The sequence below is a fragment of the Catharus ustulatus genome, chromosome 15, assembly GCF_009819885.2.
Source record: "Catharus ustulatus isolate bCatUst1 chromosome 15, bCatUst1.pri.v2, whole genome shotgun sequence".
In the NCBI taxonomy this organism is placed as follows: Eukaryota; Metazoa; Chordata; class Aves; order Passeriformes; family Turdidae; genus Catharus; species Catharus ustulatus.
In genome coordinates, this window is record NC_046235.1 from 11,476,288 (window position 1) to 11,499,323 (window position 23,036).

General features: G+C 41.4%; 1 protein-coding gene across 1 annotated transcript in view; it reads right to left on the reverse strand.

Moving 5' to 3' along the window:
• Positions 1-1,455: 1,455 nt before the first annotated feature.
• Positions 1,456-23,036, reverse strand: part of RASGEF1C (RasGEF domain family member 1C) — a 71,785-nt gene continuing 50,204 nt past the window's right edge. The window contains exons 6-14 of the mRNA XM_033073022.2: positions 21,556-21,630; positions 18,146-18,241; positions 16,976-17,078; positions 16,798-16,877; positions 16,075-16,170; positions 11,615-11,710; positions 11,342-11,465; positions 9,288-9,360; positions 1,456-8,893 (exon numbers count right to left, since the gene is read on the reverse strand). Coding sequence (XP_032928913.1) covers positions 8,869-8,893; positions 9,288-9,360; positions 11,342-11,465; positions 11,615-11,710; positions 16,075-16,170; positions 16,798-16,877; positions 16,976-17,078; positions 18,146-18,241; positions 21,556-21,630 — 768 coding nt within the window. The 3' untranslated portion in view covers positions 1,456-8,868. The remainder of the gene's footprint in view (positions 8,894-9,287; positions 9,361-11,341; positions 11,466-11,614; positions 11,711-16,074; positions 16,171-16,797; positions 16,878-16,975; positions 17,079-18,145; positions 18,242-21,555; positions 21,631-23,036) is intronic.

Here is a 23,036-nt window from a genome sequence, read left to right on the forward strand (position 1 = left end):
ATTATTCTTTTTAGATTATACAGTAGAATAAAAAGAATGCAAAAATATTCAGCCAGGTGAAAAAGAACAAGGTATGGCTATGGCTTAGGGACACATTGTCCTTCTTTAAGAGTTATTAGAACTTTTCTTAGAAAAAACAGTGACCCAGAAATTTTGTGTTAGCATGGGCACTTGTGTTCATTCCCATGTGCACTGGGGAACAGCTGTGGCCAGATCATGGGATGGTTCTCCCTGAGCTGTGGCAGTGGCAGACTGGATCGGCCTCTGCTGCCCTCAGTGTGTTCTGGGTGTGCTGGGGACGGTGGGGACGCTGTGCCCTGAGCAGCTGGGAGGGGAATGGGGACACTGTGCCCTGAGCTGCTGGGAGGGTGATGGGGACACAGTGCCCTGAGCTGCTGGGAGGGTGATGGGGACACCGTGCCCTGAGCAGCTGGCAGCTCACCGGGAGCAAGGAGTGTTCCCTCCAGTGGGCACACCGGGTTTCACTTCAGTGCTCCACGGGCCAGCTCGGATTACCTTGGGCTGAGCTGAGCCGATCCACTTCCTTTAACTCGCAGGGATGGTTGAAACCTGGACTTTCCTCACTCTCTGTGGCACAGCTGGGCCTCCTGAGGATTGAAATGTTTTTGGGGGCTTCACATGGGGAAGCCTGAATAAGCCACAGTTCACAGGAAATTCAGATAATTCAACAGTTCCTTTTGGCAAGAGCTCTGGCTCTGTAAGAACACTACTGAGAGAGGAGGCTGCACATCCCAGTTCCTCAGGTTTGGAGTCAGTGACACCACTCCCATCGAGCCTTGTCCCTTGGTGGCAGCAGCAGGACCAGCTGTGCTGAACAGCAGTTACACACTCTCAGAAGCATCGTGGTGCAGGTGCCAAATGTTACATCAAGGGAGCTCCACCACTTCTCTCTACACAAGTTTCACCTCTGAGTTCCTTCTTTATTTGAAAGAATTTTAAGCTGCTTGAACCAACAGTGTCTCCTACTGCTCGTTGTTACTGAAATGGGGCCCTCATCTCAGTAGCACCTCTCAGTTTATTGTTTGTATTGCTGTCAGCAATACAAATATTAAAAGAACACATTTAAACATCAGTTGTACTACAGAGGTTTTATAGAAACAAACTAAAAATACCCAGTCTCACCTTTTTCCTCCTATTACTATGAAGTTTCCATTCTACAACTCCTATTTGGAAAAATATTTTATTATGGGAACTGTGAATCTGTCTCCTTTGTAGTGCATGTAGTGCACATGTAGTGCAATGTTCTGAATGTATGAGGATAAAGAGAGAAGCATTCTACACACATATTCATGAATTGTTGTGCAGAGTCAGGGACATCTCTTTGTAATTTTGGAGTTTCAAAGCAATGTGAGTTTCTTCACAACCTATCCTGCAGATTTGTTGTTGTTGAGATCTTTACTACATATAAAACCAAAGGAAAAAATCCACACCAAAAAAGCCAAACTTTTTTTTTTTTTAATTATTATTCTTATTTGACACTCACATTACAAAATTTAGAAACCATAGACAGTTCAGGCAAACTGTTAAAACACAGTATAAATTAGGGGGGTTTAATATATAAATTCTATACATAGGTAAGTTAGCTGGAACATGACTGACAAAAGGATTTCATAACAATCTTTCCACAAGTGTATAAAAAGGCATGGGGTAGGATGGGCACTATCATCATGAATGCAGGTTAAGACATTTTCCACAACAGCTATAAAGCGTAACAATGACCATGCTATTCTCGCAGTGTTGATGTGGGCTACAGGATGCATTTTACCAATTACATTTTGCAAGATCTATGTACAGTCACAAAATCATAACAGCCACTTTCAAGTAACTTTACTGTTTCCTGCCTGTGGAATTAATAAAGTGTTGGTATTTGTTCTGGGAATTTCTAACAAAGCTACATGGTTTGAGTATAATGGATGGGTTAAAAGTTGGACTCGATGATCTTAAAGGTCTTTTCCAACCTAAATGATTCTACAGTTTTATGATTCTATGGTAGAGGGATTTCAATTTGACCTGAAAATGCTAATCACAACATGAATTTTTTAATTTAATGAAAAAGATATAGGAAAAGCACAGTTCCTCATTGCTATCACTCACATGATTAATATATACCACTCTTTTAAGCCATATTTATTTCTCAGCTTGATTCTTTTTAAAACTCAAAGTGATAATTTAGTTCTCATTTGTCTAAGCACAGTTGTAAAAAGGAGTAACACCAGAAGAAATGTAACACTAAAATTTGGATATCTTTTTGGGATAATTTTTTGAAAGGATGTGCTTCCCAGGTAACCCTGGGCCTGTCATGCAACCTTTGAGTTTCTCAGTCTGAAAATAAAGACAATTCTGCTTACCCATTTTTACTCTGTGCTTTTAGGTCTGTGGCTAAATAGTATCATTCTAATAGTTTTAGAATACTATGTTCTTGGAGTTTAGGTTTAAGGTAGTTGATAGTCACTGTTGCTAAAAGTGAAAAAAACCAACCTTGAAATACAATCTTTCACCATTACAAGCTGATGAATGCTTACTAAGAGTTCTGAAACCCAGAGGATAATTTATTTTCCATCTGTTTTTTTGTACTAGTAATGGTGATTTTACAGACAGACCCCTAAGGGAAGTACTTGTATATTTATAAGAATCAGACTTTGAAACACTTGAATTTAATAGCTCTGTGTGTGCATCTTTCACTAAGTTTTAATAATTTTGACTATTGTATTGCAACAATTCCTTCTGGTTCAAGGCAAGGACAGACAGTAAATGATAACCCAATTTGGGCTGCTAAAGAAATACAGGTGATGTCAACAGTCTAAAGTACAGCCCCCATTTTCTCTATTCTGTTTGCCCACAGACCAATCACCAAAAAAAAAATCATATGTTCATTTCAAAAAGACTGGAATTTTAGAAGCATAATTTAATAATGAAAGCAGTGGTATAGTACTGACCAGTAATAGTTCACTGAAGAAGTTATGTTTCTCTGAAAGATTGCTGGAATATGGAATTTTCTGTTCAGAATTCCATCAGATGGGGCTTTGCACCTTTTAGAAGGAAGGTTCCTTTACAAAAAGGTTCCTTTACAAACATTTAACTTGCAGGACTCTGAGCTCTGAACTCCTAAGTCTTCTGCATTCTAGGAGGCCTGGGAACATTGCTACACTGCAATATTAATCTGGGTTGGCAGTTTTAAGACCATGGGGATGAAAAGAGGGAAAGACTCCTATTCTGTTATGACAGATCTGGAGTATGAATACAGAGCTTTTGTATGGCAGAGAGCTAGAAAAATGTTCCTTTGGCATTTTGTAAGAGCTGTTTATGGAGCAAAATACCACTTCTGTGGAGGGAAAGGCATCAAGGGAGGAGTGAGCAGTCCAAGCCACTCTGAATTTACAGCACTACAGCCTGCACTGGCCATGCAGCAGGGCAGAAGAGCTAGGAGTTACTCGTACTTAGCTTTTTTCTGCAACTGAAGCTACAGCCTGAGTTTCAGGGTCTTGCACCCATGCAGAGTGTATGAAATACCAGCCATACAAGCTATCTGCTCCCCAGCTACACTTGCATAATGTAACAATGCAGGATGTGATGCCTTGTATGAGCATTAGCTTTACTGTACTAAGTATCTTTTGCATATCTGAAAATATGCAGAAAGAATTGTAAAAGAAATTAATAAAAACCAGATTAAACTTCAGATCTGTTCCATCTAAAAAGGTAAGTGCTGCAGAGCAGGGAGCAGTGATTTCAGGGAAATGAACACTCTAGCCAATATTAAAACAAAATTATTGCTAACATTTTCTGCACCAGTATTTCACTGTATTCTCTCCTGCCTTTGTCTGCCCAGCTGCCATTGATATTAATAGAAGATATTTTGTTCTCTCTACTGCCATGCAGTGAAATATAAAAGTTAACAACCATCAAACTATTTTTTCTCATAATTTTTAAAATACTTATTTTTCTTAGATCTTAAAATCTCTGTCAACTAAGTAACAATTCTTCACTGTTTTAAAGAGAAAACCTCTTTTAGTTCAAAGAATTTTCTTGTAATCATTCTATTGGGTAGACAAGGAAGTATAGTAGGCTTTGCCTCAGGTGAACTTCCAAGAACTTCCTCTCTCTCAAAAGGGATGTGTCCCAGCATCGCCAAGCAGATGCAGGCTCAGATGTGGCTGCACTCAGCTTTGGCCAGGACCATCCCATCACCCCTTGTGTCCCTGGTGGTGCCTGTGCTGCCACCCTGAGCTGGGTACAACCTGTGAGCTGTTCACTAGCCACATTCAGGGGTGCCTGCACCTCCTGCAGAGAGAATTCTACTCGACAGGTAATACAAAGGACAAAAGAAAAGGCAGCTTTACCCCACAGTTGAATCTCTGAGCAGTAACAAAGGAGCTTTTCCTTGTTTCCTTGTCACTCCCTAACCCCATTCTGCACCTACAACAATGGAAATAATCAGTTCACAAAGGGGGTTTAATTTCCAGTGAGAGAGTAATTTGAGACAGTATGAAAATTTCTACCAGTATAAAAAGAGAAAAAGATTCTTAAAGCCAGAAAATCAAATTTTGCTCTCAGGCATGAATTAACTTACGGATGAGATTTAGTCCTTGATTTTGCTGCTGAAACTTCAGCAATGTCAAAGAAAACTTTTGCAAAGGCTGGACGTTCACTCTACTAAGCGCACCTCCTGTCTGAGAGTTCCACCTGGCACAGAGACTATACCAGCTGGCAGTTTAATACCTATGAATAACTAAAAACTGTACTACAGTTAATAATTGCAGGACTGCTCCAAAGCCCATCAAATTAACTGGAGTTTTTCCTCTGGCACGTTGCTGTGCTTGGAATCAGTCTCATTCCACGGAACACAATCATTGCTAGGCCAGACACAGTTAACTGTGTAACATTTTTACATTGATATGCATACCTATCTTTTCTACTAACAGGTCTTTTCAGCTGATAATTCCAATTACATGTTCAGTGATCTAAGTTCTGTTCTAAACTGGATTTACAGTTGTGTGCAAACCAGTGCTCATGTGCTTTAAGAAAAGGTGCATATCCTATTGCAATAAAACATGATGAAATAACCAAGATATCAGGAAGGGACAGGCTTAATTTTAAGTGAGTGATTATCTTATCACCACTGACCACATCATAAAATATTCTCAAGCTGAGAAAAATATCTCTACATTTAAATTGTTTCTTATTTGAAGCGCTTTAGCAGCTGTCCACACTTTCTTAAAGTGACACCTCAGCAGAAGCTGAGATCACAGTTAGCTCTATCCACATGGGGAGCTTCCAGAGATGTACCACAGGATTGTGTTCATTCCCTAAGAGAGGGAATAATGACAATTTCATCAGGGTACTCTAGTGCACAGAGTGCTTTTGCTTTTTTCTGATTACACTGGAGGAGATGCAGAAGTGATTTCATGTATTTGGGTCTTCTAAAATACTGCTTCATAGCAGAAGCTAAGTTAATGCTTCTGCAAGGCTGTGTCATATTCTCATCTTTACCAGCTTAAGGGTTTGATACCAAGTTTGATACAGCTGCAGACCTACAGGTCCAGTTTTGCTCTGTTCTCTGTGTAGCATTAGTTCAAGCAGCTGCTGGGGAGTGAATCCACTCAAAGAAGCAGAATTACAAGGCCATAACATTACTACCAGTAATTTGTCTCGATGTTGGTCTAATGACTGCATGCCTTACAGTGGTTGAGTGCTTAGTGGGAAGTGACACTTTCTTCTCAGCATGGCAGGAGTTCTTTATGCCTTTATAGCAAGAGAAATGGATTACCAGACATGTTTATGTTCTCACTTTCATGTAATATTAATGCATTTTTAGAAGAAATCTATTGCCCAAGTTGTCATTTTTTTGTTTTCAGTTGCACTGGTGCTTATTGGTGAAGCAAGGCTCTAACCCTGCTCCTGCCAGGCAGGAGCTGCTCACCCTGGTTAGGCCAAGATGGATTAGAAATGCAACCAACAGCTGCAACTAAAGGCTTACATTGTTTCTGTTTAAATAGGATTTAGCTACAAAATAATGTGAAGACAAGCTATGGCTCCAGAAGTCCGTTTTTAAAAAGCACTGCCTTCTCATTGAAGCTGTTTTGCACTCTCATCTCCAAGTCATTTTGCAGAGCAGTGAGTGTCTCTGGAGATAAAATACTACTTTAATGTGCCACACACCTCTATAAAGCGCTGCTCCCCAAGAGATGAGGATGTTTAGCACCTCTGAAAAAAGACCTTTTCAATGTGTGGCTAATAAAGGCTAAAGAATAATTTAGTGCCTCTGGCAGTTCCACTAAGCCCTTAATACCCGCCTAAATCTGACCTTTATTTTAAGCACTGAGGTTTGAAAGTTTTGGACTACAAAAGTGGTTTAGTGTGCAACAGTGATAAACTTTAGGAGATCTAATTTAACTGGTACTTACAAAATTGCCCAAATTCATGGAAGGTGCCCCAAAATATAAGGAATTATAATGAAAAAATCACATTCTAATTAATCATCACTGTTTTATAATCTCATCTGTACCAACCTCTAGTGGCTCACTAGAAAAGGAGTGAGGATTTCCATTTTAAAAAGCAAGTTTTAAGAAAGGGCCCATCCACCTGCACAGGGTCTCAGATAAGCAACCCCCCATATTTCCACTGTGAAGTCACACTGTGCCTGTTAAAAATATGCAGATAGTAACAAAAAATGACCATTTAGCAAACACACTTAAACATTAGCATTGTTGTAGATATGTTTATGGTTATTGCTCTGGATTCATCTGAAATTTAACAGGCTTTTAATGGCTTCATTTTGGAAATGGTTCTGCCTGAAGGAACAGCTGTATGTGTATAGTTTCTCTGCATAGCTCTCAGCTCATGTACAAAATTAACAAACAGCAGATTCACAGTATCAGCAGAACAGTCATCATTCTGTGGCTGCAATGATGCTGTACCATCCTTACACTTAATTCTTCCACACAAAGCTCAAATAAACACATTAGAGTTTTATATCCCCTCTGTCTGAATTCATATGCTGATAGATCTACAGGAAAAGGAGATCTGAAGTTCTGCTTCAAGCCCTGTTTCCAAATCCAGAAGAATCCATCCTGCTCAGCTCAACAAGCACAAGTGGATTCAGTGAGCCAGACTGGGCTCCCACATGCCATAACCCAACACAGAACCACTCTGCAGACACATCAAACCTGGAGTGCACCACACAGAGCATTCTCAGGTTGCTGCCCTCAAATATCAGCCTGCCAATCTCTCCAGGCCAACAGCTCACTCAGGCACTCACAACTGTGAGGCCAAGCAGAGGGCAGGAACAGTTCCAGTTTTCTGGCTGAATAGGCCAACACAGCCAGGTTTTGTGATTACCCTAATTTTTCAAAACACTACAGCCACTTGGAATCACTCTGTGCTGAAATAAAATTATTACTGATTTCAATGAAAGGGTTACATCCTTCTGTTGTAGGAACATCTGAAAAGGTAGCACCAAGTCAGTAATAAAAATGCAAAGTTCAGTATGATGTGGCATTTAGGTTTCATTTAAGCTTTTTGAGATATTTTCTGGGGCAGTTAGGGACATTCCTTCAACACACAGACAATAAGTCTACTGTTAGGGCTTAGTTTTGAATCTAATATATTTCATTATTGTTTAATGTATCTCTTACAGTAGCACCTTGATTATTGTACAGCCTTAAACACAAGACATAGTCCCTATTTCATGTTATTTGTAAGGAAATGGTGAACTTTACATCCTAAAAGTAAAAAAGACAAAAATGGTTATCTGCTCATGAATGACAAATTCTTTAGTGCATTCATTCCAGTCTGAAACCCTTTGTCCTTTTAAAGCATGCCATGTAGTTCCCAAGTTCAGAGCAATTACCCCCCATCCTCCTAAGTATCATGTTACAAAATAAACAGTACTGTGTTAATTGGAACCTGATAGAAATGGTAATGCAGTACCTTTTTACTTTGAGTGTGATAAAACCCCTTAAAAGATGCAACTCAGCATCAATAAATTTAGGGAATACACTACATACATTAAATAGAGGTAAGTTGAGTCCAGAGTCATTTGCTTCTTCATTCAACCTCAGAGGTGGTGGAAGTGTCTTTAAGCAGCACCTTCAACCCTCTGTGCCCTCTGAGACTGGCCCAGATTCACAGTAAGGAAAGCAACAGGAGCGGTGGGAGGATTAACGCAGCGCGAGCCGCACTCCAGGCTGGCTGTACAAACCCACGGGCTCAGCACCACGGCCCATGCTGACCTGTCCTGTGTGTGACACCTGTGAGCAGTGTCAGTCCTCATCCCTGCAAGCTCAAACCTGCAGCAGTCAGTGCTTTGTTCAACAAGGCTGGGGGACTGCTAAAGCAAAATTAAGGGTTTTTCTTCATTCAGCAATTAACCAGATTGCTGTTGTCTGTCTTTGATTTAATTTTACAATCCTCAGAGGTTTAAAGAACTGCTGTCTGAAGCACCTGCTTCTGAAATACTCTTGTGTATTTTCACTTTCCTTTTTTACACTTTTCCATTCTCTGTTGCAGTACCATGATTCTCTCTGCTCCTGGTTTTCTTGCATTTTCCTTCAGAGGCAAAATTACAGTGATCCTGACGCAGTTTGGGCACAGCCACAAATAGTCAGTTTGTCCGTCCTCTCTCTGTCTCATAGTTAGAAAAGCATCATGGTGCACACAGTTCTCTTGATTTCAGTGGATGAATCCAGTTCATCCATCATGTTAGGCAGTCAAAAAAAAAAACAAAAAAAAACCAACAAAAAACTCAAACAAAAGAAATTGTCTAAATCCCAAACAGGCATCTTTGGAATCAGTAGTGCAAAATGTTTGCTGATTTCTTTTCCTTGACCTACTGCAATAATCTCTCAATCTTCAAGTCTTTCCTAAGATAGTGGATCTGTAAATGTAAAACATAAGGATGATTTTTTAAAAAAGCAAATTTAAAGGTTTGGATTGTTTTAATCAATATCTTCATATTCTCACTTATATCAAACCATTACACATCTCTTAGAAGAGCTGTAGACTGTTGGAATATCCAGTTGGCCTGGGGCATTCTTCATCTGCATCATGCTTTTGCATGGCTACAGCAAGCTGAGGGTATTCTTTACACGGAGGATAATTTGAGATTAAAATGAGCTTTTATCAGTGCAGCCTCAGCTCTGCAAATTGGTTTTAAATGAGAGAGACCTCCCTCAGAGGTGACAGCTTAAATACCTGCACCTTGCAAGCTTTGGTGTCAGAGCAGCCATTTGGAGGTACTTTAGCAATGAGCTGATACAATGAGAGGTTACCTTAAGGATTTCCACCTGTCTTTTTCTGTCTGGTTTTCCGGACTTTCACTTTCATAGGAAGCCAGATACAAACCTGGAAACGGTAAATATGTGTTACTTCCAACAGCATCAGTAACCCCCATCCCTCTGCGTTCTTGTATCTCCTTTTGTACCACACTGAAAGAGAAACTTTAAAACTTCATGGTCCCTCAGGTAGCTGGTAATCAGTGGGACACTGATGTTCAGCTCACATGTCTACCTTGGAGAGCTGTTATGTTCATTCTGATGGAACAGTAAAGGCACCCAGAGTTAAAATATGTTAGTGTGACCTCATTACAATATTAAGAAATTAATGTTCTCTGATTTTGCATACAGAGATCTGGGCCCATTTCCTCCATCACAGCACTGCTACTCAGAAGTTATATGAACTTCAAAAGAGAGACAGTGAGAGCTTTTAAAAACCAAGGATATTCTCATCACATAACAAAACTTTATGTTCCTCAATCTTTCTAAAGCTTATGGGGACATGGTATCTTAAATGGATACAGAATACCCTCAAGGTGAGACTGAGTTACAGAAACCAGAGAAGGAATGCAGTGGAAGAAAATAAATCTGTCCTTTTCCCCTCCCCTGCATATCTTTACACTGTAGGATGCATTTTATGACACCAAAATGAGTCTAGATTGTAGAGTTTCCTCTGCAAAAGCTGGCAGTGCATTAATATTGCACTGTCTTCACGGAATCACAGGCTGTAATTTGTGTTCACACACATTTCCTCATTTAACTGCTTCATGATGCTTTTATTCTTTAATGCTGGAACCATCTCAGCATTCAAGTCTGTGCTACAAATGCATTGTCTTTTAATTCTGGCCACCATTCCTCCACATGTGACAAGCACAGTACAGCTGCATTTCACAAGCCACTGCTGAATGTCTCTCAGATATCCTCCCACCTTTCATTCAGGGCAGTTCTTTCTACTCTGCACTGCCCCTGGGTAATGGGGGAGGCTTCCTGTGGCTTCTGCAAAGGGCATTTCACAAAAGCAATATGAATATGGGGGAGGATATGAGGGAGAAAATCTACAAACAATTAGTGGGTTGAGGTCACTCTTTTTTAATCCAGTAGCATGAAAACTGTACTTTTACCCTGACTTTCATTTTCTGTCCCTTTAGAGCATAAAACAAGAAGAAATACCCTCATTTTATCTCTTTTTGATAGATATTACTTCAATCACATGAATTATTCTATTTCAGCAGTCATTCTTAACATTTAGGCAGGATTTTAGAAGCAGTATTTTGCTTTCTGAAGCAGTCTGTGAAATAAAAGCTGTCTGGTCTGATTACCTAGGATTAGTACAGAAAACTGCCTATAGAATGAATTAAAAATAAACCCACCACCAGAATAGCTTACGGGAAGGTTGCTACAGACAATTCTGTGCGTGACAATGTATAGAGAGGCAGCTGACACAAACCAATCTGAAGTGACAGTCTGACATGTGGATACCAAACTGACGAGGACAGAAATGTATAAAAAGACAATCAGAGAAATAATTTCAGAACAGGGCTTCATAACTACAGCTGAAATTAATAGAAAAGGTTTTCTTAAAAATTCTTTTTTGTACATGATGTGTACATCATTGCTGTGGAGGAGGAGGTCAGCTGGACTCCATCACCCTGGGCTGTGTTTACTGAAGAGATGACAGCGTTGGTTTGTGAAAGAGATTAGCTCTGGTTCCATCAATCACAGAATGAGTGGCTAAGGGACAGCTGACATTCACAGCAGCCCGTGACATGCTTGTGTGGCCTCTTTTTGTGATTACAAAAATAGGGCCACAATGGCAGCTTCCTAGACAGTGCCTTACAGAGAAGCTACAGACAGGAGAAAAGCCATCAGGCAGAAAGTTGTATTTGCAAAAACACATTGATAGACTGGGGATAAACAAGCTGTTTGGCAGGAAAGCTCGGAAACAGTTGGGACTGGTCAGTGAGAGAAACCACCAAAGCATGGATCAGACTGTTAATTAATAATGAAGAACAGAAACATTTTCAGTGACGAGTGATTGTACAAAGTCTTACCATCTTCAGTAAAAATGGGAGCAGTGTGCAAGTAGTGGATGATGTTAGGGTCTTGCTCAAATGGACACTCCACTTGTTTCCATGTTATAAATTCTCCTACTTGCTTAGCCAGTTCCAGAAATTTCTGTAAACATAAGATCATTCCACTCAGATACAGTAAGATTACCTCATATTCAGTGCTTGATGGTCTGCACTGAAAATTGGAGGCCAATAGTCTCAGATAGTCCCTTGACTATCAGAATGGGATAGGTAAAACCATTTTTCAGATCTTACTTCAAAGTTGACGTGTCCATTTGGAAGGCGATTAGCACATCCCTCATTCAAAAAATAAATGTCTTTGATCAATAGGCTGAAGAAGGGGATCACAATCTGTGGAGAGAAATGACATAACCATTATCTTTTCAGTTCAGTATTTTCTGTGCATGAAAGAACAACTCAATTGGGAGAGATGAGAATAAAGAAGTATTAACTTTTCAGTGTGCTGTGCACTTAAAAAGCAGTGCAGGGACAGGCAGGCAAAAGGGCAGTGGTGTCTAGAGAGACCTTCAGCCACCTTCAAATGCATGCTGAGATAAAAGTGAACTGAACACAGTGTTCACTGAGCACAATAACATGACTAAGAAAATGCTAAAAGCCCAGTTTTAACAACATCACTGTTCTGATGACAACATCAGACAGCAAAGAGCAAAATAACACTGCAGAACTCTTCCCTTTCCTGTTGTGCCCTGATAAGCAGAGATGCTGAACACACAAATTGAGCAATTTAAACACAGGTGGGAACCAAAGAACCAATATTGTCCCTGGACAAGGAAAGACAGCATAAAATTTGATGACCAAGGACTTGTCTACAAACAGTTAATTAGGAGCTGTTTCATTTTCAACAGCTCCATGCATGGCTACCTCTTGAGGTACGTAATTTCCTTCCTGGTGCCTGATTAGTACAACCTGCTTCTCCAAATTAACCTGCAGACAACAGGATTGAAAATATTAAGCTGGTTGACAGGAAACTGCTAACAGTAGCCAGAGAAACCATTGTAGTTATCAAAATTAACCCTGGCCATCATCCAGAGTGGCATATAGCAGTGATCCAAGCTTTCCCTCTAACCCATCAGAGTTGGGTCATAATTTGCTATAAAAGAAGTCTGGGTAGGACTCTTGAAATTGATGGAATTACAAGCAGGGATAAATAAATTTTATGCCAGATGTTCTACAGCAGAAAGCAGTAACAGTGCTCCTGAAGAGCATCCTCAGCCTCAGCAGAGGTCCAGAGTGAAGCAGATTCCCTAAGGGTCCTTTGTCTCACAACTCAATGGGAAAAGAAAGGTAACACAAAGGATGAGCCCATGAAGGCTGACAGTCAAACCTCAGTCAAACCTCTCCAGCAGTGACACTGTGACAGCAAAAAGCTGCTTGGGGGTTTGAGCTGAAGGTCAGCAGCTGCCCCCTGTGAGAATTTTCCTGTGGCAGAAATGTTCTGTCTTTTAAACCACCAAGTATAAACTAAACCACCATGAATGTACAACACACTGCATGGCAGTGTCCAAATGTTTGCACTGGTCTGCCTGTGCATTAACTGAATTGGAGCTTATTAAGCAGCACCAAAGCTAAAGAGTCCTCATGGCAAGAACAGCCAAGAGAGCAATTTTAATTAAGTATTTCCTATTATTCCATCTCATGCTGTACATCAGCTGTAACAGGATGTGAAATGGACCCAGAACAGGATTGGCAGCTGTTATTTTCCAGTCTATATGGATGCTACAATGTTGTGATGCTCCAATGAGTGTGAACAAGCCATAGAAGTGAAAACACTGAGGCAAGGAGCCCACAAGCTACTGCCAGTGTGTGTTGTGAAAATGGAAGCCCATTTCTGTTCTAGCTGAATTACCACATCCAGTAAACTTTTAAAGATCTGCATCTCTACTAGCTTTCTTATGGGACAGCCAAAGATAAACTCTGTAATGTCACTGCAAACAGCCATAAAAAAGCCTGACTGACACTCCAAGAGCCACTGATACATTCCACTGATAAAACTCAGGAATGAAAATAAAGCACAGCCTTATCCTCCCAAAATGCTGAGCCCTCCTATTAGGGTCAGGTGGAGCAATTCCTAGTCAAACTGAGCTGAGTGTGTTTCAGGATTTATTTTCATATTACCCAAACTAGATCAATCAACCTGCAGTAAAGAATGTAACTCGGTCTATGTGGTTTGTTTTCTGCTAAAAATGATGATGACTCTGTAACCAGTGTGGTCTCAAAAGGTAGAAAGATACAGAGACCTGGAGCCAGACACTGATCCCCAGCTAGAAATCACTGCCAGGTTCTCTCTACATATCTTTTTGCTGGCAGATGTGAGCTTGTTCTGTCCTGCTCCACTGCCTGGGAGCAAGGTCAGCACCATTAGTGGTACTAAACATGAAGGAAAAGCCTTGCTGAGACAAAAGGTACACAAATGTGGGCTGGATGCCAGGCTAATACAGCTACAGAGCCCCCAGTCAGCTCAGAACATGGCACAGCTCATTCTCATCTCATCCAAAAGGCACTAAACTCATACCCAGGGATATCAATTTTCTACACATTTCCATGGAATTTCTGTATTTTTGTCACCATTTATTTCCCCAATTAAAATATATTACCCTGTATGTTTTGCTTTCCAAATTTCTGCAGGAAAAACAACAAAAGTGCTTACAATTATACTCCAATACTGGCTTCACTCCAGGCACTTTGCTAGCATAAAACCTGGGTTAGTGCCAGAAACTCATATTTCTCTCCATTTTTATCCCCCTTCCATGCCATCCAACCCACCCACATGCTGAAGGACAATTGACTTCTGCAGAAAGAAGAAAGTTAACGAGATCCGACGTGTTCTTGCTCCGCAGTATCAGACAGAAACAACGCACAGCGCTGTACTGCACACACTCCCAACATTTCAAAGGCAGAGCCATGCCATGAGTACACTGCAGAGTTCCCCAGTGGAATGACTTCATTTTGGAACTGGCACAGGTCATTTGACTGCACAGACAAAACCAGACTTACTAACCAGTACACCCCTCTGCAAGCACAACTCAGTTGAAGATAAAAATTTTCTTCAGAGTGAGCTTTGCTATGAGTTTGCCAAGAAACAATGTAACACCTTCTATCAAAAAGAAGTGATCATGTTCTTTTGGATGTGTTCAAGTTCATTAAAACAAATAAATTATAATCTTGCTTAGAAAAAGAAACAAAATTCCTTAATCCTACAGAAGGCATTGCAGGATCTGCTGTATCTGACACTGTAAAACACCCAGTATGATAAGCTACCAAATCATATCCTGGAGCATTTTCCTGAACTAGTGTTGTCTACACAAGGAAAACAGAATATGGTGTTTTTCTGGTGTTAAAGAGATTCCTTTCAGTCTAATAACCTCTCTGTCATCAGTATTAGCCAGCTGGGGGTAGAGATATGACAGAGATTGCTAACTTCACAGGAAATTAAGTCAAACAATAAAGCAACTGGTTTGAATATCTATGATGGTTGCAGAAGAACTAAATTGCAAAAGCATCTCAGACTGACAGGTCCTCGCTGCAGTGTGTGAGAGTTGAAAGAATTGCTTTTCCAGTCACAAACATCCAAATCATCTCTCCTTTGCATACAGAAGTGCTTTTCAGAACAACTCAGTGTACTCCCATTGCAGCTGAGTCAGCCTGCCACCAGATGCTGATCTCATTTCACTGTAAATGCTGTGAGATTCCATTAGCTTCAGCAGATTTACATCAAATTTACAGGGGTGTGAGATTAGCATCTGGCCTGGCTCCTCTCGTGAATGAATGCTAAATTCCATATTGTGCTTGTTCATGCAGCATCTACTTTAGCTTTGCCATGCTTAGTGCAGAGATTTCCAATTTATGACTATGGGTAATTGCAGATTGCCTCTTTCAGATACCAAAAAAATAAAGAATTGAATGGAGGAATAAGAAAATTAACAAGAAACATACTGGGGCATAAAACAGGAGGATCCTACACTCTAACATCTTGTCAATCTGATTTTTGCAGCATCAGTGACATGTCAGAAAGCTCCACATCTGCCATGAGCACTGATAAAACACTTCAATTCTTGCTCACTGAGATGGCAACAACAGCCAAATGAAATGAAAATTCACAAGGACAGAACCCCAAATTTGCTGCAGTGGATTCAGACTAGACTCCCTTGCAGGACTTCTGGTAAATCATCTTTCCCTAATGTAAATGGAGATCCACCTGGTCTCCATTGCTGTGCCCTTTGCTCTCCATCTCATCTCACACATCACACAACTGGGGCTTCTGTGCCAGAGCCTGGGGCACTGTGGTAACAAAGCACAGCTCCACCTGCATCTGCCAGGCTCATCTCCATCACCAAAATAAAAGTCGTTTCGGTCTGGAAAACCTGTTCCATCAGGTTTATCAATCTAAACAACATGAATTTTCAGAGATGTACAGACACTTGTAACAAAGTGCTCCAGGCTGTGTGTCCTGCCCTCTTTAACCTTCCCAATGTCTGACATCAAGTCCACAAAGATTTGCTTTGATCCTATCCAGCCTCTTTCAATCACTTTTTAAAAATATATTTTACATTTCCAGTTGCATCTTGAAGCACACAGGCCTTGCACTGGTGACACATGGAAGGGAGGAGAGCATCTCCATCGAGTGTTTGAGCCCCTGGCTCCCAGCAGAAATGCCCCCAGCCACGTGGAGGTGGATGGGGTGTGGGCACACCCACCTTCTCCCTGTTGCTGTGGGCGGTGAGGGACCTGTGGGCAGCTCCCCGCAGCGCTGTCCGGTAGTTGTAGAAGTTCCCAGTAGGGTCCATCTGGTGCTACATGCACAAAAAAACACACATTGGTTAGGAAGTAGCCTGTGCCCTCTAATGACAATTTTATGCTCAGAGCAGAGCCTCCATCTTCAAAATGTACATATTCAAAATCCACATGTCTGCAAAACCCCATGCACCAAGGATACAATGAGAGGTCTACAGCCCATGGCTGTTCACCTTTGGCTTTTCTACTGACAGATTATTGAGCTTTTATGTGAAGAATAAGCACTGCACATTCTATGTGTGTCAAATCCTGGAATCCTCAATACAAAATACAGTCTTGAATCTTCACTCAACCTCCAAGGTACAGATTGGGAGCTTTACATTCAGCATCACGTCCATGATTAAACAAAACATGCATCAGTGGAAGTACTGTGGTGTGCATACAGGTTCATACTTTGGGTTTTTTTTTAATTTGTCATATTTATTTGAGTACTCTGAATTCCCTCTACATATCATCAGCTTTACACCCTCCTCACTACACCTGAGATATTTCAGCTTAGAATCAGGCCCTCTGCCTGTGAAATGTGTCTCCAGATGTCTCACACCTGGATAACAATATAAAATTCGCAAACTAAAGTATCCTGAATATACTTAAAACAGTGGATCAGGAATTTTTTTTTTCTTTACCTCGAGAATGAAAAATTTGGCTGTTTTCACTTTTGACCAAGTCTTCTTTAGCCTGGAAACTGGACTCATATTCATTCCAGCTATGAGTGGGAGAGAAAAAAACAGTCATTGATAAGAGCTGGGTTTCCTTTTTCATCTGTGGCAGCTGATGGAAGACCTGGTTAGAAGCTGTACTTACAAATGATTGCCATCAGTGAATTAAAATTGCCTATGTTAAAGCACTCTCGGGCAACGTCAATGAAGAATTCGATCACTTGTGCTCGCTGCTTCTTTTTTGCAGGCTGTAAATGAAAATAAATGAGTATCTGTAATGAGATACGCAGAACTGGAGGTCATCCTAAGCATTTGTTCCATGCATAGTGTGGCTTCATGCACAGCTTGGGCCATCTGCTTTCACTCACTGGCCCTAATTCTGTTCCAGCAATCCAATGGATGCTGGTGATGGCAGCCTCTGAAATCAAAGCTTTCATTGCAGTGACACAGAAGAAATTCACGGTAACTCCCAGCTCCAGTGACTGTCTCAGTACTGGAACAGACAGCCCAAGCAGCCCTGAAGCAGAGCTCTGCTCCCTGCCGGCCTCCCTCGAGTCCATGGGCTCATCAGCAGAGACTTCCCTAAGGGCAGGATTTCACACCCCTGTAGCAGCAGCACCTTTGTCCCAGAAAGAGCTTGTTTCATTGTGTTCATCCGTTTCCCCTCTTCTGCCCCTTTAGCAACATGGCCAGGCCAAATGATAGCATTTAAAATACACATTTTAATTGGACTGGAATCACTCTATCTTTTACAAAGATGATCTTCAAGTGGTAATTCTTATGTGTCACAGGCTAACCAGGCTCTTGAAACTATTATTATTCCTCCCTTCCATACCCTTTTCAAAGAGGAAAACATTAATTTTGATGGGACCAAGTCAAACAAATTAAAACACTACCAAGTTAAGAAACAACAGCCACATCTACACTAATGGGCAGCAGGACAGAGAGCCATGAAGTGGGAATTCACACACACAGCAGATTTTCAGGATGACAGATAACAAATACAGCTCCACTAGAATCTTTGCTGGCAGAAATCTCACAGGATAACTCAAGGCATTTTTTCCTCTCTTTTTCCCTGCAGGGTTCATTATTCCACACTGTGCTCCTACTACATCAAGAGAACAGTGCATTTCCCCTGTGTGCTGCTGCCTCTGTTTTGCAATATGTTTGTTATTTATCAGGTTGCTTCTGCAAGTGCAACACTACTAAAACTTACCATCAAATGCTTAGCTGGGTCATAAGAAATAAATCCCCAGGATTGCTTATTAATATAAAATCTCAGAGTGGTAAAACATGGCATACAATTGTAACTCACCATGCAAATTTCTGTTGCTACGAGATAGCAAAGTCTATTGAACCATTTCACATAGGCCTCAAGGTTACTTGTCTTCTTCTGTTCACTGAAACAAGTCTGGGGGGAAAAAAAGCACAGAAAGATGGAACTGTGTTCTAGTCAGTGACCTGATCACTAAGATAAATACTGCACAGAGGTAATTACTGGCCACATGTCTCTCATGCTCACAAGTCTGTGCATTTAAAAATCCTGTGAATGGCAGATGGGGGTCTAGCTGGGTGTGTCACACTGCACAGTTCACACTGGTGTCCAGAAAACAGCCCCATTTTGCCTGCAGCAAGTGTTCACTGAAAGCCTGCACTGACCCTTGTTCACTGGGATATAAAGAGCTGAGGCATTGCAGGGTTCTGACATCAACAAAGACATGCTGACAAAATAAGTCAGGCACAGTCTTCCACAGCAGGCTCAGTTTGTGACTTTGATTCCAGCATTTCCTCCACCTCAGTAAATAAAATCACCCACAGCCTGTTTCTGGAGAGGAGGGACCAGAATTTAGTGAAGTGTACAAGAGATAAACAGAAAAAAACACAGTTCTGATTGATTTTTAATGAAAAAATCCCACTATTTTCCTAACAGGTTCTTAGCAGCCAGCTCTGCCCGGATGGATGTGCTTGAACAGGTCACTTACGTGCCAGAGGCACTTCACTGATAAGAGCCATTACAAGAAGCATACTTTTCACTTACTTATATAAAATTTAACATAAATCCCTATAACTGATACAGGCTATGAGAGCAGATATTTGACTGAACTCTTCCAGTTCCTTTGTCATCAACAGAAAATTTGACTTCAGAGGAGTTACAAAGCAGTTCACACAGCCTGAATATGTTGCTTGGGATGGTAAGAATTCAAATGCTTTTCCCAGCTTTAAATTCTCAGACAGTCCATCAAGGACACTCAGCACTCTAAAGCTCAAGAGATTTGAACTGATCTGAACATTCAGTAACATCCACTAGAGGGTACCAGAGAACACTGATTTTTGTTTTATTAGGACGATCATTTCCCAGAGGTACCATAAACACATGCCACTAAGAGGAAAATCATAATGCATAAGCAAAAACCCATTAATGTCAATGGGATCACCCATATTATGTAAGGTAAACCAGTGACTAAGAACCCCTTCAGAAATGTGGCTTAGTATGATCCCCAAGGTAATTCAAAGTAAGAAAATATTCACCTGTGATTCTGTATACAGACGTGTTTAGAAACAGAAATCGCAAAACCATGCTATGGAGGAGCAAAGCCTAAAAGGACTAAAATTCTGAGCCACTTTATGAATAGACTACAAACACAATAAAAGTGTATTTTTAAAGCATCTCGAAAGTAAATGTTAGCAAGCAGCATGTAAATATCAAAAACCCAAAGGAAACCCAAATCAGCCCCAGTTCTAACCACAGAGGCTGCTTTTCATGTGCTCTGTTTCTTGTTTCCTACAGCAAAAAGTGCACAAAACCCAGGTTTTGTTCTGAAAATAGTATTTCTATCTCAGAACTGTTGTCCTGTGCCAGGGTGTAAGAGCCATAGCTAATAATGCAAAACTTGTGAAAAATGTGCAACAGTAAAGTTGAGACAGACTGCTTTTTAAAGGTTAAGCTTTATAAATGGCAGCAATATTTAGCACCTCCCAAGCATCTTCCATCTGCAGCTCAGAATGCTTGATAAACATTCATAAGTGGAGCCTTTTGAAGCCCTCATGCAAGAAAGATGTTTAATATGATCTCCAGCTGGAGGGAATTCAGAGCCTGTGTTTGACAGGGATGTTCTTCGTGGGTCAGGGAATATGACTCCACAGAAGGTTTGTGCTACTTTGTCCAAAGATGTGTCCCAAGAAGGGCAGAGGAGTTGGGAAGGGTCTGGAGCACAGATCTGATGAGCAGCAGCTGAGGGAGCTCAGCTTGGAGACAAAGAGGGGGAATCTTGTTCTCCACAGCTCCATGGAAAGAGGCTGTAGGGTGGGGGAGAGTCAGTCTCTTCTCCCAAGCAGAAGCAGCAGGACAAAAGGAAATGCCCTCAAGTTGTGCCAGAAGAAGTTTAGATTGGATATTAGGAAAAATTTCTTCACTGAAAGTGTAGGTAATCAGGCATTGGAACAGGCTGCCCAGGAAAGTGGTGGAATCACCATCCCTGGAAGCGTTCCAAAAATGTATGGATGTGGCACCTGGGGACATGGTTTAGTAGTGGCCTTGGCAGTGCTGGGTTAAGGGTTAGAGTCAATGATCTTGTAGATCTTTTCCAGCCTAAACTAATTTGTGATTGTGTATGCAATGCTCTCACCCTGGGCAATATCTTGGCACAGAAACTTTTCTAAACCAATCACATAGAGCACAAAGCAAAGCTCCAGACTACCCCTACTGTTGTCAGCCTTGCTGACTTGAAGCCCAGGTGGTGGAAATCTCACTGTGGCTGGTTTGTTATCTTGTGTTTCTGACACACATTTGCTGCCTTGGGGTTCCTTTCTAAGGAGTGTGATCAATGCCCAGAATACCTGGAACTCCATCTCTGCCTATTTCCCTCACCCTGAAACAAACTGCAGAATTTCCATGAGTCCAAGAAGAAAAGGAAAGGGCCCAATGTTGCACATTTTATCCATCTATCCATCCATCCATCCATCCATCCACCCACCAACCCCATCCATCTTTTCACCATTACAAGCTATTTTGGTGCTCTTTGTAGAGCACTGCAAACACAGGTCTTCCTAATAGGTTTGGCATCCAATGAGGAAATTCAGTCATTGATGTACAATCTCAGTGGGAATGCATATGTAGTTCAGGGGAAGAATTTTCCACCCTTTCTTTTCAGACAGCATGTGAAACCTCTGACTCTCCCTCTCCAGTTAGGAAGCCTCTTTCCTTATTGAGGCACTCATTGAAATGTTGCTTCAAACCTCAGTGGAAAGAGTCCAAGTGGCTTTCACAGCCTTTGGATGAAGCCCTGATCAGGCACTCCATTCCCTGTGGTGCTTTGGGTTACAAGCCATTGTGTAGAGAGAGAAGAGTTGATTCATGACGCACTGACTCACTGCTGTGGTGTCTGGGCACACACTGAGGCCATTACATCACATCCCGAGCCTTTAGTCCTTCAACAGAGCAGCAGACATTCCCTGGCTGTGCACAGCCACAACCATCTGTCCCAGTCAAAGCAGGCTGGGAGGAACAAGCCCCAAAGCACAGCAGAGTGGTGGCCAGTTTATCACCAGAGAGGAATGGCAGTGACCTGTCAGTGTGAGCTCTGCCAACAGGTTCCCATCCTTGCCATGGCAACACAGGTCACCAGGTGGCCTGGCCCATGTCAGCTTGTGAGTCACATCCTGCTCTTAGGGACCTCATCACAAACTGTGGTCACAGGAGACACTTTATAAGTGGAGAAAACATACCTTGGTGCCATCCAGAGGGTCCTTATGTACAAACGCCTGCACAAACTCCTCGGGTCCAATGTGACTTAGTCTTTCCTGTTGAGGGTAGGGGAGTGGGAAGAGAGGGAAAAATAAGAAAACACCCCAAAATATCTTCTGTTTCTCTTGATAAAACATTGGCATTTTCTGTCAGCTCTGAGTGGTGTCACTGGTAGACAGCCAACTAACCAGACATTAAAATTCATAATAACAATTAGAACTATGTCAGCAGAAAGACGAAAATTACATCTCATTACTGACAAGCCACAGTAAGAGTCCCCTCTGCTGCGCTGGATGCACAGGGCTTCATTGGGAGCCAGCAGATATCAGTTGTGTTTGGTGCTCCCTCAGACCTGCTGTGGTGCAGCATCTCTCAAAAGCCTTGTTTCCCAGCTGTTACAATGGCACCAACACTGTTATCTGGAGTCCACAGCAATCCAGTGCTCAGCTGCACACACAGGGCTCTGCCCTGGCTCCCACTGACCCTCAGGTGCTGGTGGCTCTGGGTCACTGAGTATGGGAAGCACTGAGGATGCACATGACACATTAAAGGCTTTGCTTACACTGGAGAGTGTCCCAGGCATTAAGTAAAACAAGAATAAATAAAGTATCCAAATCTCTCTTAGTAAAAGAGAGGCCATCTCCAGCAGCTCCTGAAAAAAACACGGCAGCTCCAACCACACACTGACTTTCGTGCTAGGCTTTTCACTCTCCTTAAACATGTTTATTAGAAAGACAAATATTTTCAGTAGCTTGTAGGCCAGAAAGGTATTACAGACGAGGTATTTTGGAATTCCTACAGCCCAAACTTAGAATACTCAAGCTACAATAAAATAAATGGTAATTCTGCTCAAGGGAAAATGCTATGTCTAGTCCTATGCTTTTTCTCTGGGCCTCTCACCTTAACATTGTTAACTGTATAGGGCTCTTGCTAATCAATAACTGTTTTAAATAAATATCAAATTATTCTTACTAACAAATAAGCATCAGACAGTTTCAGTGCAGAGCACTTGATGTATCTGACATAGCAATGAAAGAGAAGGGAGAGAGAATTGATTACTGTACAGTAGAATTAAAATCTCTAGCTGCAACTGTTTTAAAAAGGCAGTGCTGCCTCATTTACAGCAAATCTCCCCTTGGGAGACAGTTGTGCTGTGGAAGAGGGGAAAAAACAAAAGCAAGAAAAAACTCCATGCAAAAGGACTTCTACTCTCTGGTTTAAGTTATAAAGCAAAGAGAGCCAAAGCTGCATTTTCTGAAAACCATTCCACTTGACAAATAGAATATAAACTATCTTCAGAAATCCAAAGGCTGATTTCCTAATACTCACTCCAATCCAAGTGCGTTTCACGTTTTGTTTTTCCATCCTTCTCCTGAAGGATGAGCAGAGTCCACAGGAGGACAGGCAGCAGGGCACCAGAGCAACAAGAGATCTGCAGATGGCAGCAATGTTTTACGTTCTG